This window comes from Engraulis encrasicolus, chromosome 14 (genome assembly GCF_034702125.1).
Source record: "Engraulis encrasicolus isolate BLACKSEA-1 chromosome 14, IST_EnEncr_1.0, whole genome shotgun sequence".
NCBI lineage: Eukaryota > Metazoa > Chordata > Actinopteri > Clupeiformes > Engraulidae > Engraulis > Engraulis encrasicolus.
In genome coordinates this window covers 10366200-10384348 of record NC_085870.1, presented here as the reverse complement: position 1 = coordinate 10384348, position 18149 = coordinate 10366200, and the positions used below count along the sequence as shown (strand labels likewise).

The following is an 18149-nucleotide window of genomic DNA, read 5'->3' as shown; positions in this document are numbered from 1 at the left end:
ATAATCTCTCTCTCTCTCTCTCTCTCTCTCTCTCTCTCTCTCTCTCTCTCTCTCTCTCTCTCTCTCTCTTTCTCTCTTGTTTCCTGCCACTTCCTCACGGCCCTATCCATTAAAGGGGTAGAAAAGGGCCTTGAAAAACGAGAATGCACTCTGAGAGTGCCGACCTCCGCCAAGGAAGCTGTTTGATAGAACATTTGACTATGTCACATCCAATGTTTAGTTAGAAACTGGAATGTCAACATTTTCCTTGTCCCGCAATTCAATTTGCAGCCACTAGGGGTGTCTAGATTTCTATGCTAGCAATGGTGAAGAATCTTTTTAAGAAGTCCTGGTTCCGGTTTGTGATCCAGATCACCACCAGAATTTAATCACTTGTTCCTTTGGTCCAATTACTCCACAAAGTTCCATCCAAATCCGTTCACAAGTTTTTGAGTTATCCTACAGACAGACAGACAGACAGACAGACAGACAGACAGACAGACAGACAGACAAACAAACAAACAAACAGACAAACAGACAAACCAACGCGTCCGAAAACATAACCTAGTATAAAATGACAGTGGATTTAGGACTAGTATATAAAACTCAGCCTTTACTTTTTCCTTCCTTTTTTTCCTTTTTTGAGGAAGGATGTCCCTGAAAATCATTCCATGTATAGAACTACACTATCAGTGAGGAAAACAGCAGAGATGCCTTTGTGTGTGACAGCATTGTGTGTCCTTGCAGTGCAGGGCAAGATGACTTTCCACGACATCACGTCTCCACTTGCTTGCGGAACACCACTGATAACATAAAACGACACTGAACGTTCTGTCTTCTGTATGCTCTCTCTCTCTCTCTCTCTGCCTGCCACGATCTCCTTTGTCCTCTCTTGTCATATACACAGCTTAGGAATCCTGCAAGTGAAACCTCTCTCTCTCTCTCTATCTCTCTCTCTCTCTCTTTCTGTTTTTTCAACCTAATCTATTCTTTAAAAAGAAAAAAAAGATTATAGCAGTCTGCTGGAAAGCTATGCACAGCCACACGGATTATGTTTGTTTGTCATCTTTCCTTGTGGTTAAAGAGTAAACAACTACAGCAGGTGTGTATGATTTTATTAGTGCGTGCATGCATCTGTACGTGTGTGTGGACGTGTGTGTGCTTGTGTATGTGTATGCGTGCGTGCGTGCACGTGTGTGTGTATGCGTGTGTGTGTGTGTGTGTGTGTGTGTGTGTGTGCGTGCGTGCACGTGTGTGTGTGTGTGTGTGTGCGTGTGCGTGTGTGTGTGTGTGTGTGTGTGTGTGTGTGTGTGTGTGTTTCAGGCGTTCATGCTTCATTGCATACTACCACCACCACCACCACCACACCACCACACCACCACCACCACGACAGTCTTGTGTGCCCTGAAACTCAGTGCAACAAGATGAACAAGGGAAGGTGGTCGTGAGTAGTGGCGGTGGGGGTGAATTGGAACGCTCAGGCAACAGGAGAATTCCTTGAGGAAATTAGCAAGTGTCAATGACGATCACAACATAAAAGCAGCCGCCATTGTTTTCAGTTGCCAGCTGCAATCTGTCAGTATGATCTTATAGTCATAGAGCTGTAGGCCAACTGTATGTGTTTTTTTTTTCTTCCTTAAAAAAATAACTAAATAAAAAATAACAAGGATCTATCCTCTGGTGCAATTATCTGGGAAACATACCTTTATTATTTAGATTGTCATGTTTACTAAATATTACTGTCTTTTAAAAAAATAGTGCCTTAGTGTTTAAGATGGCTTGAAAATTGTGAAAAATGATATCCCGATTTTGTAACAGCCTTACATGTTAACACATCCACAGTAGTTTGTCTGTTTCTCATTTTGTTTTCAAATGAGTTTGACCTTGGCCGTGTACAGGACAGCTCCAGTACCAGAGTTAGCTACAAAGCTAATTTGCATCTGTGGTTGACATGTCCCTGAACATTAGATAGCTATGGAGTAGCTTATCTCTTGTCTCACTTGAGGGTATGGTGCTCAGAATGAGGCTATAGTTCAAGGGCACACCCACGACTCAAAACGACAAAAAAACACAACTCAGTCATTCGTGAATCCTTTGTGTATTTGTCAAATGAAGGTGTCTTCAGAAACAAAAGAAATTGTGAAACTGATCCAACAACTCTTGCGCAGGAACTTTGTATGTATGAAGGGAAATATGGTAGCTTCCATAGCTCAGCTGATCTGAGGTCAGCTAACTGAAACTCTGGAGAACTATATTTCAGTGGTGAGTTCACTATATTCATTATATGCAACAACGATACTCAGAGAAATGTATTTTAGGTGTCCCATTGTATCTCTTCACATAATATCTCCATAAACAGGTACAATGTGACCCTCTTGTACAATATTTACACATATATCAATAAAAAAAGGCATTGGCAAAGAACAGGACATTTGTGTATAGACGCTTAACAATTGATGGATTTTTTTGCTGTACATGTGTCTTATAAATCACTTATACAGACAGGTATGCATGTACCAGTATTAGTGTATTAGCATATTTTAATCCTAAAGTTAAGTGTTACTACTAAGGCATCTGTGTTCAATTACACTGCACTCCAGTGCACTCTAAAATAAACATCACGTTCATTCATATTCATAGACATATTCATAGACATCATCCAGTCACTTTACTAATATGTTGCTCATCTGGTCTAACCTGCTCTCCTGACTACATCTTGTCATTCTCGCTAGAAGGAAACATTTGAACACCAGCAAGGCATCTCACACAAGCTCACGGACATGTGCAGACTTCGAATAGAAAGATGTAAGTATGCGGTTACTAAATAATGTTGCCATGTCCTGGGACAGTCTGATAGCTGGATTATGAATGGTGGCTAATCTAATGCCCAAAGGGCAGTCACTACACAGAGCTCCGAACTGAGTAAAATTACCTTTAAATGACCCTGTTGCCAAGACGTTTTTATTGTGGCAGTTTTGTTACTTTATATTACCAAATTCTTTACAGATCGATTGTTTTATTTGACTTTATATTTTGATATACAGGTCATTAAAGTCATAATAGTCCGTATTCAACAACAATGAATTGACTGCCTTTGTGTTTTGTTAGTTAGGACGTTGGCAAAGATTAAACTGGTTAAGCATAGCTGATCATTGCGTCTGCTTTAACTTGATATCTGCCTGCTCATCAGTTTTGATGAGATGCAATTGTTTGCAATTGATGAACAATCACTGCATTCCGCAAATTTGAAATGGTTGTTATTTATACCTATAAAAGGATTAGATTATGCATCCTTGTGCAAGAACACATGTTGCATGTCATGTTGCCTACATATGGTCATTGTCACGATTTGTGCGTTACATTCCTTTGGTTTCACCCAACCTGAATATAGCATGCTTATTATTGCAACATGTCATGCATCATACAAAGTCATGTATTTTCAACCCTGTCATTTAAACACAGTCTTTGTCATGCAGGTCTTTTCTCTCTCGTGGCCACTGTCGTCTTGATTATCTTGGGTTCTCATAAGTCCACCATATGGACAAGATCTAGTGATGTTGTGATTAAGACAGGTAATGTTTGCTTTCTACTTTCTCTAATTTGTCAGTGTGACATCTCATTAACATCCTCCTTGGCATCGTGTGTGTGTGTGTGTGTGTGTGTGTGCGTGTGTGTGTGTGTGTGTGTGTGTGCGCGTGCGAGTGCGAGTGCGTGTGCGTGCGTGCGTGCGCGTGTGCGTGTGCGTGCGTGTGCCTGTTGTGTTGGCAATACCAGTGTGTACTGTCGTAACTTTTCATGGCGGTCCAATTACTGTCCAGTTGTTTACTGGCTGCCATGATAAATAACGGCATTATTATGGCACCGCTACAACCTACCATAGTGTGCATTCCTATATGGTGCCAGGCTCTATCAAACATAGATGTCTATCGTTACCATAATTCACTTCATGTCTGTACACCACACGCTGTACAGTACATGATCTACCAAAGTGCATGTCAGACAAGAACCGCATAAGTACAAGCATGTTTTTTTAGGCCAGATGCCAACGAATTATGTGGAAGTCTCACATTTCACACTTCTGTGGCCTTGTCTTCCCTGGCGGAAGTGGTGTGAAAAGGAAGGGGAAGAGTGAGTGCTTTAGAGTCGAGAGGTGTGTGTTGGACAAAGGAAGTACAGCCCTGATGATACATGTAGTAAGGATATGTGTCTTACAGTGTCCTGAAATATGGCAGGCAGGGCCATAATCAGACATTTTCAAATGCCGAGGTCAAATACTATGCGCCTTACCGCATACTGTACATTTAGAATGCTTTAAACACTTCAGTCAAACACTTGAATTTGTTTTCATTAATCACTGCCTTAATTGAGGATAAATGAGGGTGGCGTTTATAGACTGAATTTATCATTGTTGATCATTTATCGGTTTTCATCAATAGATACATTGTACATTACTGAAAAAAAATACAGAGGACATGACCTCTGTGTCCTCCATGATTGTGACAGCCATGATGGCAGATAGGCTAGTCCTCTGCAATGCCCTTTGCTGCTTCAGTCCCACGTCATGGCCATGAGCTTTCTGTCATGCTGCACACCTGATGTGAGAGGGGATGTTGTGGGGACAGATAAGCCAAATAACCCATAGGCGAAAATAGGTCAAGGTCAACATTCAAGGTCATTGAAAACTTTAAAATGATTTTTTTAAGGTGGTGCAGAATTTGTGTTTTGAGTTTTAGAAAACAATGACGATTTTCATCCATCTGGTCATACATTCCAAAATGATTTAGTTATAAAGCACCTTGACTTCTTCATGGAGCCCTAAGACCATCCAAGGAACTTCTTTGCGACTCACACCTTGACTGTCTCCAGGGTGCTGTGACACTAAGGACTTTTCACACATTGCCATGTGACTTGGCAAGTGGATAAGGGGTTAAATTAAGGGTCTACAGAAGCATACTCCGAACACAGGATTCCTCTTACATCAACCAGATACCCTGATCTCCTAGAATCCCATGGAATTTCAGTTGCTCCATGTGCTCCCTAAATATGAAGTTATGTTATTCATAACATTTGAAAAGAAAAACAAATTTGTTTATCAAGGATAGTAACATCTATTATCCTCTGGGTCAATTTGACCCCAGAAGAAATAAACATATTCCCAAACATACAGAAAGAGTTGGCTATTCAAAATGAGCTTTGCTTGAATGTTTAAGACTGTTTGACATAAGCATATTAGCTTGGTATCAGCAGAGATACATTGTCAATCAAAAGACCTTTTGGAATATCATAGAATATCATTGGATCATAGTAAGATCATAGGATTTCAACTACGCTTGAAGTAGTGAGCACATAATGAAGAAAAGGTATATCTATCCTCCTTGTAGACCCATTACATGTTTCTGGTATGGGGGTAAGGTTTGAAGGGACAGGTATGTGAACTTACCTAATGCCTATGTTTACCTCAATTCAATGCAATAGTAGCTGCCATGGAACAGGTTTGGGTGTATATGGTGTAATGTATGAATTCTTTCCATACTGACTTTTATTTCAATTGCTCATTTTGTTGTGTGCAGAAAGAGAGAGAATAGATTAGGTTGAAAAAACAGAGGGAGAGAGAGAGAGAGAGAGAGAGAGAGAGAGAGAGAGAGAGAGAGAGAGAGAGAGAGAGAGAGAGATCTAACTTTGGTTAAATGTATGTAAGTTTGTGCTCTGTATGGTTAATATACTGTATGTGCAATGATGTGTGTAATGTCTGTTTTTTCTGTATTCATGTATGCTACTGGACACCTTAATTTCCCTCGGGATTAATACATGATAGGCTACTCTACTCTACTTTTTCAGAGGTCAATGACACATGTAATTCACTGAATTTGAAATAGAACTGAAATTGTCAGTAAAAAGTATAGTGGCGAAAGTGTACTGTTCTAAAACTTGTGTATATTGGATTAAGTACTACTCCTTTCTCTCATTTGCCATGTTCTACAGGGGGTTCAAAATAGTCTTTCTTTAGGCACTGGTTTATCTTCATTCTTGGCCTTATTAGTCATTCTCCTGAAATGCATACAGTAAGTAGGGTGTACATACAGTACTGTAGGGTTACTGTAACCCTTAATTAAGTATGGAATAGCGGACAACGAGGTGTCCCGATATAAAGGGAAATAATGGACGAGGCGAAGCGTTCTTAACAGCCCGACGGTGCAGCCGAAGGGCTGTTCGCTTCGCCAAGTCCATTTTCCCTTGATATCGGGACACCTCGAAGGCCGCTATTCCGCTTATCACCCGGTTACCAGCATTTAAGTATTAATTTATTAATATGTTGATCTAAGGCTTCGTGAGAAGGTAGATTCACCACTGCGCTTGGTACGTTGCTATGGGCACCACTTCCTAATCTAGTGAGACGCGCCTCTATCGGAGACATGTAAAGACGCGCACAGAATGTTGGGGTGACTTGACAACCAAATGCAATAGAATTGACGACTGCGTTTTTGACTTGACAACCAGATGCGATAGAATTAGTAACGGGGTCTTGACTAGACAACCAGATGCGATAGAACTAACTACGCGGTCTTGACTAGACAACCAGATGCGATAGAACTAGTAACGGCACTTCGCCAGAAAGTTAGAAAAGAAGTAACTTGGACGCCCGCACGCCCGCATGACATCATAGGTGTCCTGCTACCGGGGAATAAAGGACACCTGCTCAGCCAATCAGAAGACGTTCTGTCTGCTCACTGGGTGATAATGGCGGACTTAGCAATTTGGGGGCCTAAGGCGACGTTAGCTAGGGGGCCCATCGGCCCGACCAAGTGTGTATCTAATAAAAGAAAAATATAAGCGCATTGCCAATTACAATGCAATCATAACAGAGAGAGTAGATTAGGGTTAGGGTTAGGGTTAGGATATAGGGTCAAAATCCCTTATCGGGACCCCTCCTGATAACTTTGAGAGGTCATAACTCTGGCTAGGGAGGTCGCACAGACGAGAGACGTGTTCATCTAGCTCCCATCTCGCCATCTTTCAACGACCTTCGGGGGCGGAGCTACAGACGGTCAAAGTTTTGTTTTGGCTGTAGAATTTCCCCAGAAGGTCGTAGAGTGGTGGGAATTAAGTCTGGCGGAAAGCATCGCTGAGTCTCTACGACATACCGTTCCGGAGATATTCGCGATCAAAGTTTTCCCATTGACTTTGAATGGGACTAAAACGGCTTCCCTACCATGTCGCAATTAGGCGTTTCACCCACTTCCCGAGGTAGCACAGAGAAAAGACACATATCATCGGATTCTGCAGCCAGCCATTCTGGACCAGCGCTTTCCAAAGAAAGCGTCCCGAGCTCTCTATGACGTCCAGGGGCGGAGCTATTGCCGGAAATAACTTTATTTTGGCTGTAACTTTTGAACGGAAAGTCGTAGAGACACGGGACCAATACAGACGTGTTCCTTGACCCCAAATTATGTCTGGCGGAAAGCATTGCGGAGTCTCTACGACGTACCGTTCCGGAGATATTCATGGAAAACCGTTTTCCCATTCCCTCTCTGGGGGTCCCTACATTTGGTGGGGCCTAAGGCGGTTGCCTAGGTACACCTCAATATAAAGACCGCCACTGACTACAGAATAGCGTGTACACAGAACACATGCCACTTATGATACGGTATATTCCTCCCACACACTTAGCCTGAGGTGATTTTGCGACTTATTTTATGGAATGCTGTTCCTATGACCTTTTCCTGTTGATTAACATTTGACAGGTGAGGTGGCCTCACCTGGCACGCTATGTGGATCTCCTGCATTCTGTACATGTGAAGCCAAAAGGGAGATTCACACTTCGCGTAACTAGGCGTAACCTCAGTCATACTGTACCTCACTGGCGTCACACCCCCCTCCGCAAGCTGCCGTGGCGCGAGGTTGTTCACTCCACATTTTTTGTAACTTGCCGCGCGTCCACCAGCAGCGACCAGGAAGGCAGACAGAGCAGGAGATGTAGCCTACAGTTGCCTATAGAAGAGATACAGCTACTGGACTACAGAAGGGACCCTGCATCATTTGAGGATAATATAATGTATTGGAGAGCTATTTTATCTCCCGTCCTTTTGTCCTCTGCTTATTACCGTTCTCCATAATAGTAAAATCTCTAAATCTCGTTGTGTCCGTCTCCGATGCTTGCTACTGTAGAATTTCCAAGGCAACACACCCAGTGATGTAACGTTCTGCCGTGGAACATGATGGCGCTACACAGTTGCAAAAATGTATCTTTCTCAAACTTGATATATTTTAACCAGTGTCACTGACACTATTAAGGCAACTCGAATGGATAGACTAAGACTCAATATTTCTAATGAGGACAACTTTGTCTAGTGTTTCATGTCCACTTTAAGGGCACTTGCTGACATTCCCTCTGTGAAAATGATTCATAGCATGGTACTGTGTTTGTTTTTGGACCATGGCTGTCTTGTCAACCCGGTGCATGTTTTTTTGCGATTGGAGTCACAATAGCCTATTTATGTGCCGTAGTTGTGTGGATGGTTACACGAGGCAGCCCAAATGATCAGTTAATCCACAATGAGTGTGCAAATTTTGATAGGCCTACCTTGGGGTGCCATAAGTGCTATATATAATATAATAGGATGCAGTTGGTGCGTCAACATTCTACTGCTGTAGTAGCAACCATAACCCTAAAGTTTGCCTTTAATTAGTTTTGGCCTTTGCCCACATCATTAGAATTGTTAGTGTTCAGGGCCATAAATAGAGCAAAATGTTCTAAAAAAAAAACATAGCTAAATTGTTTATTTTCATGTATTTCACATTATTTAAACAGACTAGAGCAAATATTTGAAAAATATGGATGTTCCATTTATGTTTTATACACCTAAAACATTGTGGGGTTAAATTGACCCCAAGGAACACGCATGTTCCCAAAATGCGTACAACATTTAAGAAAAAAAAAAATTGTGAGAATTTCCCTTTCGTCACATTTACCCCATTTATTTAGGAAAAGTCATCAAATATGAAGCAAAAGAAATATGTACTCAACATATTTTTCGGACCTTAAACATTGATTGGGGTCAAATAGACCCCAAGGATAACAGGAGGGTTAAGCATATTTGAAATCATATTGAAAACAATGATATTGACTATGTATTTCTGCTGTTACCAAACTAATACGCTTGTGTTATAAATACAGTCTTAAACATTCAAGCAAAACTAATTTTGAATATACAACTCTTTATGTACAGTATGTATGGGAATATGTTTATTTCTTCTGGGGTCAAATTGACTCCGAGGATAATAGATGTTACTATCCTTTCTAAACACATTTGTTTTTCTTTTCAAATGTTATAAATAATAGAAATTCATATTTAGGGAGAACATGGAGCAACTGAAATTCCAATAATATCTGTTAACCTGTTTGAGGGGGGTGCTGGGATATACTGTATTTAACCCATTGATGCCTAAAGCACCAGCAAAACATGCCTGCTGAATGCCTAAGCCCTTGTTGGGAGAGTTGCCCTCAGCCTATAAACCCTAAATATCTCAGCCTCTGATGCACATAAAAACACTAGCCTAAATGAGTTGCATTTAAACCCTAAGACCCTCATCTTGCATTAGAATGTGTTCATTCAGATGTTACATACTCACATTCTTATTAGAAAAGTAAAAAACTCCAGGCACCAAAGGTCAAACAACATATACGAGTCATCGGGCTAAAATGGGTTAACGGACTTTTATGTCAGCAACAGAGCAACATTAAATATCTGAGACATAAACATGTGTCAAAGTTTTGGTTTCTACTGATTTTGAAGACATTTTAGCGGCTGGGGTCAGGGATGTTACCCAACTCTGAGGGTACCAGCAGGGTTAATAACTAAATCCTCTTGGGAATGAAGGCTTTACTTTCCAACCACACAGCATTTAGCCTGTAAAATGCTCTGTATTAAATTGTTTGACGTGTACATTTGCATAATTATGGAGTTCATGTCGACTGCAATTAGTTTGTGAGGGGAGTGGTCATGGTCATTAATTTTTGGTAAATAATTAATTAACGATTATGAACATTTTCCTAATGAATCATTTATTTGTGAATTTACCTGTGCCATCTCACAGTGACACGGAAGCATCCTCTCCTAGTCATACAGACAAATAATTAATGACAAACCTAAATGAACGAAACTAATTAGGCAGATGATGATTTCAGCAGCGGTAATTGTCATTCTCAATAGCAGCTTCCTCTAGGCTCTGGGTGTGACGTACAGACTTCTTCATCCAAATTGTTTCACTGAACAGAATCCGGCTTTTACCTGTGATTGTGATTGAGCACTGTTGTCATTATTTCCTCTCATTTGATCACAAAAACCAACAGAGCAGGTGAATTTGAAAGCGAATTAGTGATTAAAATATCTCTTTTTTTCTTCAGGAGGAGAGAGTATGCCTGTGCAGTACCAATTCAAAGCTGTTCCAAAACCACCGCAGTTCAAGTGTGGCATAAAAACGTGTCCCGATGACCACTTTACATTTGTTTTAAAAAGTGGAATTGGAAATGTCATTGGGCCAAAGATTTGCTTTGAAGACAAAACGTGAGTTAAGTCAATGTTTGTTTGTGGAGTTTCATCTCATCAACTGCAATGGCGTGAAAGTCAGGCAAGAATTACAGTACAATGACAAAGTAATTTATGGAAACGCTGTGACTGTTCATGTGGTGTTTCCCTTGACCTGTTTGGTTGTGGAGTTATTGAAGAATTTGCGGTTACACTTTACTTGACACCGGCATTATACGTATGACATAACAGTGTCACTAGGGATGCAAACGATTAATCGATTAATCGATTAATCGACTTTAATCGATCAATGCGTTAATCGATTAAAAAACATTAATCGCAATTAATCGACAAGATACCCAGGTGAAATAGACATGTAAAGAGTGTGTGTGAAGAACGGTGTGAATATTATATCACCTTTGGATTAAAGAATTTAAATAGAATGTATGTAAATGTAGTATTCTACATCAATTTTGTATTAAATTTTTGAGATTTTTTTTTCTTTTTTTTGAGAATCTTTGAGATTTCGGGGGGAAAACGCTGCTTATCAATTAATCGTAAGTCGATCGATAAGGCTATCAACTAATGATTAATGAATTAGTCGATAATTTGCATCCCTAGTGTCCCGATACTGTCAAAACAGTGTCATGACATAGTCATTGACAAATTATAAATATGATGTCAATGTCATAAATGTTTTGTGGTCATGAAAAGGTGACATTGTTAGGGCTGTCTTAACCATAACTGATTGTCACTCCATGACATGAATGTTTATGACATGATGGACATAATGTTTATGACACATTCATGAATGCACTGTGACACTGTTATGTCATACGATACGCATGACGCCGGCGTCAAATAAAGTGTTACCAAATTTGCATACATTTCACTATTCTATTTTTTGATGCATTTTGTTAACAGATATGTGAGTGGTATTCTCAACAACGTCAAGAGAGGAATTAATATGGTTTTGATAAATGGTAAGTTATTTGACCTTCCCTACCATATTGACGTGCACACCACAATCACTTAGATTTTACAATTGCCATATACTGTATAGTATACAGAAGCACATCATTCAATATTATTTGACAATATTACATGCAATGTTACTTTTTAAGATTCATGAAGTGTGTAAACTCATTGTTGAGTGAACACTATCCTAATATGATACTATGTCACACTTACATAAACAACTACTTTCTAAATTCTCATGGCCAACCTAAAAATAATTAATAGTACAAATCAATGATCAATGAGTTGATTCTGTGGAAATATGTTGAGCAAATTCCATCAGGAAACACTTCAACAAAAATGAGAGGTGTACTACTGAAGCTGATAAATGAGGACATTGTAAAATGAAATGGAGTTGAAAGCCTAATTTCAAATTCTCCAAAATGGGCTAAGGGCTGTCTTCCTTCTTGATGCACCCAAGATACAATCCATTTGTTCAAGAAGATTAACATTGTTCTGTCTTACAGGAAGCACAGGGGAGGTCCTAAAAGTAGCTTCATTTGAAATGCATTTTGGAAGTAAGTTTGTTTTCAACCCTTTTGACAGTTGATTACAATTGTGTGTGTGTGTGTGCGCGTGTGTGTATGTGTGCGTGTGTGTGTGCGTGTGCGTGTCTGTGTGTGTGTGTGCGTGTGCGTGTGTGTGCGGGATTACATGCATGTAGTCTTGAGGAATGCTGTACACATGTTTGATAACACTAAATGCAACAAAATTGACTTGTATAGTTATTAACAAGTGTATTCATAGTATTTTCCTGTTGTGAAATTCAAATTGAATTGTAGATATGTACTGGACCAAATAATGTTCAGCGTTTGGAATTTGATACGGGAAGGGGACACAGCAATTTTCTTAGGTCAAAGGGGGGGATCCCAGCAGAAGAGGTTTTGGGAACCTCTGCTGTAAGTCGACAAAATGTTCTCAGGTAAGAGAAGCAGAGATGTGACTTTTGTAATTGAAGTTGTGATCTGGTTTGTGAATGGAAGAGTGTTTCATGTTTTTCAGAACCACAGCCAGTGGCAGATTTCCTTAAGTATATCAAGCCGAACACCATCATCCTATTGGCCAGCTATAACGAGCCTGCGAGAATGTAAGTCTTAATGCACACAGCACACACAGTTCCTCTCCCTCCACCAGGTCTTCTGGTTACACTTTACTTGACGCGTCACATTCATAGCAGCTGTTATACACTTTGCATGAAAGGTTCATGACTGTTTCGTAAGACATTCATAGCAAACCTTTCATAAACATGGAAGATAAAAGGACAGCAACTTGTCAAAATAAAAGCTTCATCTAACCCCCTCATCTAACACACAATGCTGCTTTCTTCCATGTTCATGAAAGTTTTGGCATGAATGTCTACTAATGCGCGTCGTACCTCCACATGCACGCTGTAATAGTCATTGAAATGTAACTACCATAGCACTACAATACTATGACCTAACATAGGCCCTTTAGTAGTGCAGCATGACTTGGTCATTAGCATACTGGTAACAACAAATGTATAAAGCCGCGACTTAAGGGGTTAAAGTCATGTAAAGCGTATAAAAGCTGCTATGAATGTGTTATGCAGGGACATGTCAAGTAAAGGGTTACCGATCTCCCCCCCCACTCCTCATCACTATCCCTTCTGCTCACCTCATCTTTCAGTTGAAGTCTGACAGTCACTTCCTCCTTGGAAAGTAACTTTGACTCTCTTCCCCACAAATCCAGACTCAAAACTCACCGGTTCCAGTTAGTGTGCTCTGTGACTGTCCTGCTACATTCCCATGTCCCCTCTATTTATTTACCCCCTTAAAGGTTAACCAGCACTGATGAGTAATGTGTACTTAAAGCACTCAAGATATAGTATATAGTATGCGGTCTGTTTTTGAATCCATGATTGACGCTTTATTTTAAAACGTAATTTTGTTATGATGCACTTTGGGGACCCTCCCTGGGTTCTATCAAAGAATCGAATAGGAGAGAAAGATACTTCAGGCTTGTTCTTTTCCGGTATCCATGTGATGTCAGGTGAACGCCCCTTTAGGAGACCTTCAGTTAGGAAACCTTCGGAGTCTTGAAGTTGAGAATAAATGGGGTTCCCTTAGCGCTGTAGATGGCGGTAGCGCACGTCTTGTGCAAACACCACAAAAAGAGAAGAAGGATGGGACAACGCCCCCTTAGGAGACCGAATTTGAGCACACTCCTTTGCATTGGATGGGCGGAGTTTGGGATATCTTTATCTCCTATACAATTCTTTGGTTCTACTGTATACAGTCTCTGAATAAGGAAGTCTTTTTGCGTCAGTAATGTTACCTAATAAATTGCCTATTATTGGGAATGATTAACTGGGAAAAAGTCCTTTGACATCAATTTGGATCAGATATATTCCGTTAATGCACTACCCAGACCAAATGCAAATGACATGCAATGCAGACTTGTACGAAATTCTGAATTGAAAGAATTTCAATTCAAAGTAATGCCATAACACGAACACTAGGTGGTGGTGTTCTATGTACTTTCAATGGGTTGTAGATTAAATTCAAAGAAATTCAAGGTAATGACACCACCCACCACTAGTGTTCGTATTTTGGCATTACTTTGAATTGAAATTCATTCAATTCGGAATTTCGTACAAGCCTGATGCAATGCCAAGAAAAATCTTCAATGAGGAGGCATACTGTAATGACATATGTTCTGTGTCTGTCTACCTGTTCCTCTTCTCTTCTCTTCTTAGTATGACAACTGAAATTCGGGAGTTGTTTTTCCAAATGGGAAGTCTTCATGTTCTACAACTTGCTTCAAGGGACAGCTGGGTATTCGCTGGAGCAAGTGGAGCAATTGGAAACAGTCCTTTTGAGCGAGTATGTATACGTTGAGAATATTCAGTATGGTTGTCTATATGAAACAAGCTTTTAACAGGAATTTGTACGCTAGTTGGCATAGCTTAGACACAGAAGGCTGTATTGTTGAAAAGAATTGCATTTGGAGCAATTGGAAACAGTCCGTTTGAGCGAGTATGTATACGTTGAGAATATTCAGTATGGTTGTCTATATGAAACAAGCTTTTAACAGGAATTTGTACGCTAGTTGGCATAGCTTAGACACAGAAGGCTGTATTGTTGAAAAGAATTGCATTTTCAGGCCCCTGCTAACAATAAGTAATGGTAATCAATTGAAGAGTTCAGATGCAAAACCCCCTAAGTGCCTTTTCAGAATATAATCTTATTTATTTTTTATTTAATACAAAGCTATCAAAATTGCACATTTTTTTAATTTTATTTATGTGTTATAACTAATTATATGCATTATCAAGTACATGAATGTAAACCAAACCAACAACGGGGTTCTCTAAAAATATAGAAGTGCAGGTCTTCAGAAATGGAGTTAGGGGGTTTTGCATCTGAACTCTTCAATTATTACATTTTGGTTTTTAGGGAGCTGTTGAATGTTACAATTTTTTTTGACAAGTAACCACCAAGTGATTTCATAACCTCCAATGCTTGAAAAGAGGTATGATTCTTTCATCACGGTATCAGAAGTCATACGGCAGCATTTCTCTCTTTTTCTAAAGCTCTACTTTTTTTTGCATTTTGAAAGGTAAGAAAGCAGATTGCGGGCGAAAACAAATATGGAAAGTGGCCAGACGCAGTATACTTGGAGGGATGTTTCCCAAAAAACCCTCTTGGAAAAGATCTTGTCAGATCATCAGTCAATCAAACGGATTAACCTGCCAAACTCTAGACGCCTTTGTTTGGGGGAGAGAAAAGTCTGTATGGCCTGGTCAAATACAATGTTCCCCTTGGCACTGGAAAGTCATTTAAAGAGTGGGGTAGTTTCTTGGAATAGGCTATATGCCTGATGCAGTGACTACTCAACCTCTATTTTTGGAAGACCAAAGTATTTGTGGTTCATGTGTCATGTGTGTTTCATAGCATTGTTAGTATTGTAAAGATAACCTGTTATTGTACATTGTATTTATTATTTGTCTTTTAAAAAAATCCCATTAAATTGCATTGTACATGTAAAAACTTTTTTGTGGCAACAATACTCACTGTGGTAAATAAAAAAGTCAACAAACAACTCGGTAACAACCGTAACATGGGAGGTCCACCATTTCTGTTTAGCCCCCTGAGGCAACAACAAAGAGGCCTATCAAAGCCACGTGGATGCTCTGTCAATGACAACCCCACCCACACCCTCTGATGTCATCATCCCAGCTACAGCTTGTCCAATCAGTGACAGCTGTTGCTACCGGCAGCCTGGCCTTTCCAGCATGGGAAGCTCACTGACGAGAATGGCAGCTCAGCCTGGTCCAATGCCTACCTTAAACGCACCTCACAGCAATGTAAAGAGGGGTGAATCAGTAACACAGGCTGAAGAGCCAGAGACTGAATGAATGAATCTTTTTTTCACAGCTGATTTATTTCCAAATGTGGGACTGCGGGTGAGGAATACATGTTCTCTTGTTGTGTGGCCATGCATATGCAAATATGAAAAGCAATTTGTTATTTTTATATATGGCATGTTTGTCAGAGCCAGAGACAGAGACAGAGAAAGTCATTTCTGGGACGGTACCCACCCTCCCCTAACTCCCTCTCCTCTTGCACTTTGGTCATCTGAGCTGATCAGTGATTCGGTGACTTGGTGTGTCGGTCGGCCAAAAAAAATCCCTGTGGCTGAGCCACTCCGGGCTTGGTCTTGGGCTTCCTGCGCTGTCACTGGTAATTACCTTAATCTGGCTGCTGGCTCTAAGTCCTTTAAGAGAGGAGCGGAGCCTAGCGATAGGTGCGCGGTGGCCTTGCACTTGCAAAGGTGATCCTGCCTTAGGATACAGCTCCTCTCTTCTAGTCTCTTCTATTCTCTTCTCTGCTATTTCTTTTCCATTTCTTTTTCATTTTTCCTCTTTTTTTCTCCCTCCCTCCCTCTCTCTCTCTCTCTCTCTCTCTCTCTCTCTCTCTCTCTAGTCACTCTGTCTCTCCCTCCCTTTTCTATCGCCTCGGCTTGTTATAACCTAAGAACCTTCTTTATCAAGCCTATTTCTGTTTTCTTGTTTTCTGGGTTGTTTTTGCTATCTGGACTTTTTATTTTCTTCTTGGTGCATTTTTTCTTTCTTTTTTTTCTTCTTGCTGTCATGCCATCAGAACCCCAGCCGTACAGGATGATCTCCCAGGGGCTCTGACCCGGCGTCGTGACGGACTATGTGTCGCCACACCTCGCAGCCCTTGTGAGGTGACCTCGTCATAGTTCAGGTGTCCGTCGCCTGTGGAGACACCATCGCGGCACTTTTGTGGGCCCCCCGCGGGGCACCCTATCTCGGCTCCTCTTGTTTATAAATACCTCTCTGACCGAAGCTTCTGACCAACCACCACAGCCACAGCCGCCGCTGACACCAACACCAACGCCATCGGCAGCGCCAGCCCCATTCTCAGACCATCTCTCTGCTGTCAAGGTGACAGGAAGTGCCTGGACAAGCAAGATCTGTTTTTTTTTTTTTTCCTCCCCGACCTGAAGTCTCACGCCGCACCGCCCACCACTCGGCAACAACACCGCACAACAACACCACCACCACCACCACTCACCTCCCCCAACGCACGCTCCGACCCCCACCCTCACCACCACCACCACCCCACCCCACCCCCACCTCCTTTGGCACACACACACACACACACTGGCCGGGACCCAGTGAGGATCTGGGCAAGCCTTTGGAAAGCAGCCCTGGTCTTGCAGGGAAAACTCTGGAAGCTGGGACCCAGCGGACGGGGCACCTGACTGGGCCGAGGAAGCCAGAGAGGGGGAGAGAGAGCAGCGTACGCCACAGAGCATGGGGGCGGTTTATGGAAAGAAAGTAAGTATTGAATGGGTAGTCCTCCTAGTAGTCTAGTCGATGGCATACATAGCATACAGTACACAACAAGCTTTTAGTGCCTTTTGAGCCTCACTGAATGGTCCAATCAGGAGGTTAAGTAAGCCATTTCTTGCTTTGTTTTTGTTTTTGCTGAAGTTTAATCTTCCTTGCCAAGACTCCTTGATGCTGTTCGGGTGCTGTTTTCTGAGGTTTCTTTTGTTGATTCAGTCCAGATATGTGTGGGAATAGTAGAGAGAGTAGACTTTTTGATGTAGTATGTCTGTGTTTATATAATAATGATCGTAGCTGGAGAAGATGGTCTGAACTCAATATCTATTCTCATCGTAACTTAAAAGAGATGTCTGAGCTGTGGGGGAAAACAACCTTCAAAACCTGCCATTTAAGGAGCCATTGAAGGAGAATACACAGAAAACATAGTTTTCCATTTATTTCAAAGTTTTCACAACTGCATAACTGAAAAGGGAGGCCTTCAGAAAAGGAGAGAGAGAGAGAGAGTAAATTCTTCAGATGTTTCAGGGTTTCTCATTAACCAGAACTGTGTGCACCCAGAACTCACGTAGCCTACTGTGTTCTACTACAGGCCATATTCAAGTGGCTATCCGCTCAAATATTTGAGCAATGGTGAGCAACATTTCTTTCGAGGGTGTGTTTTTGTGTGCGTGCGTGTGTGTGCGCGCGCGCGCGTGTGTGTGTGTGTGTGTGTGTGTGTGTGTGTGTGTGTGTGTGTGTGTGTGTGTGTGGGCAGAGTGACTGCTCTGGGAGTGACAGCTGGCTTAGTC

The 18149-nt window shown here is 41.2% G+C and overlaps 2 protein-coding genes across 2 annotated transcripts in view; both read left to right on the top strand.

Annotated features, from left to right (window-relative positions):
* Positions 1-2156: 2156 nt before the first annotated feature.
* On the top strand, positions 2157-15974 carry LOC134463096 (protein FAM3C-like). The gene is made up of 9 exons (XM_063216337.1): positions 2157-2241; positions 2712-2784; positions 3456-3551; positions 10385-10544; positions 11430-11488; positions 11990-12040; positions 12525-12609; positions 14239-14365; positions 15102-15974. The coding sequence occupies exons 2-9, from the start codon at positions 2760-2762 to the stop codon at positions 15228-15230; spliced, it is 732 nt and encodes a 243-aa protein (XP_063072407.1). The 5' UTR covers positions 2157-2241; positions 2712-2759; the 3' UTR covers positions 15231-15974.
* A 1223-nt stretch (positions 15975-17197) lies between these two features.
* The window catches only part of si:ch211-236d3.4 (protein FAM107B), a 48474-nt gene continuing 47522 nt past the window's right edge, over positions 17198-18149 (top strand). Inside the window, exon 1 of the mRNA XM_063214913.1 lies at positions 17198-17349. Coding sequence (XP_063070983.1) covers positions 17326-17349 — 24 coding nt within the window. The 5' untranslated portion in view covers positions 17198-17325. The remainder of the gene's footprint in view (positions 17350-18149) is intronic.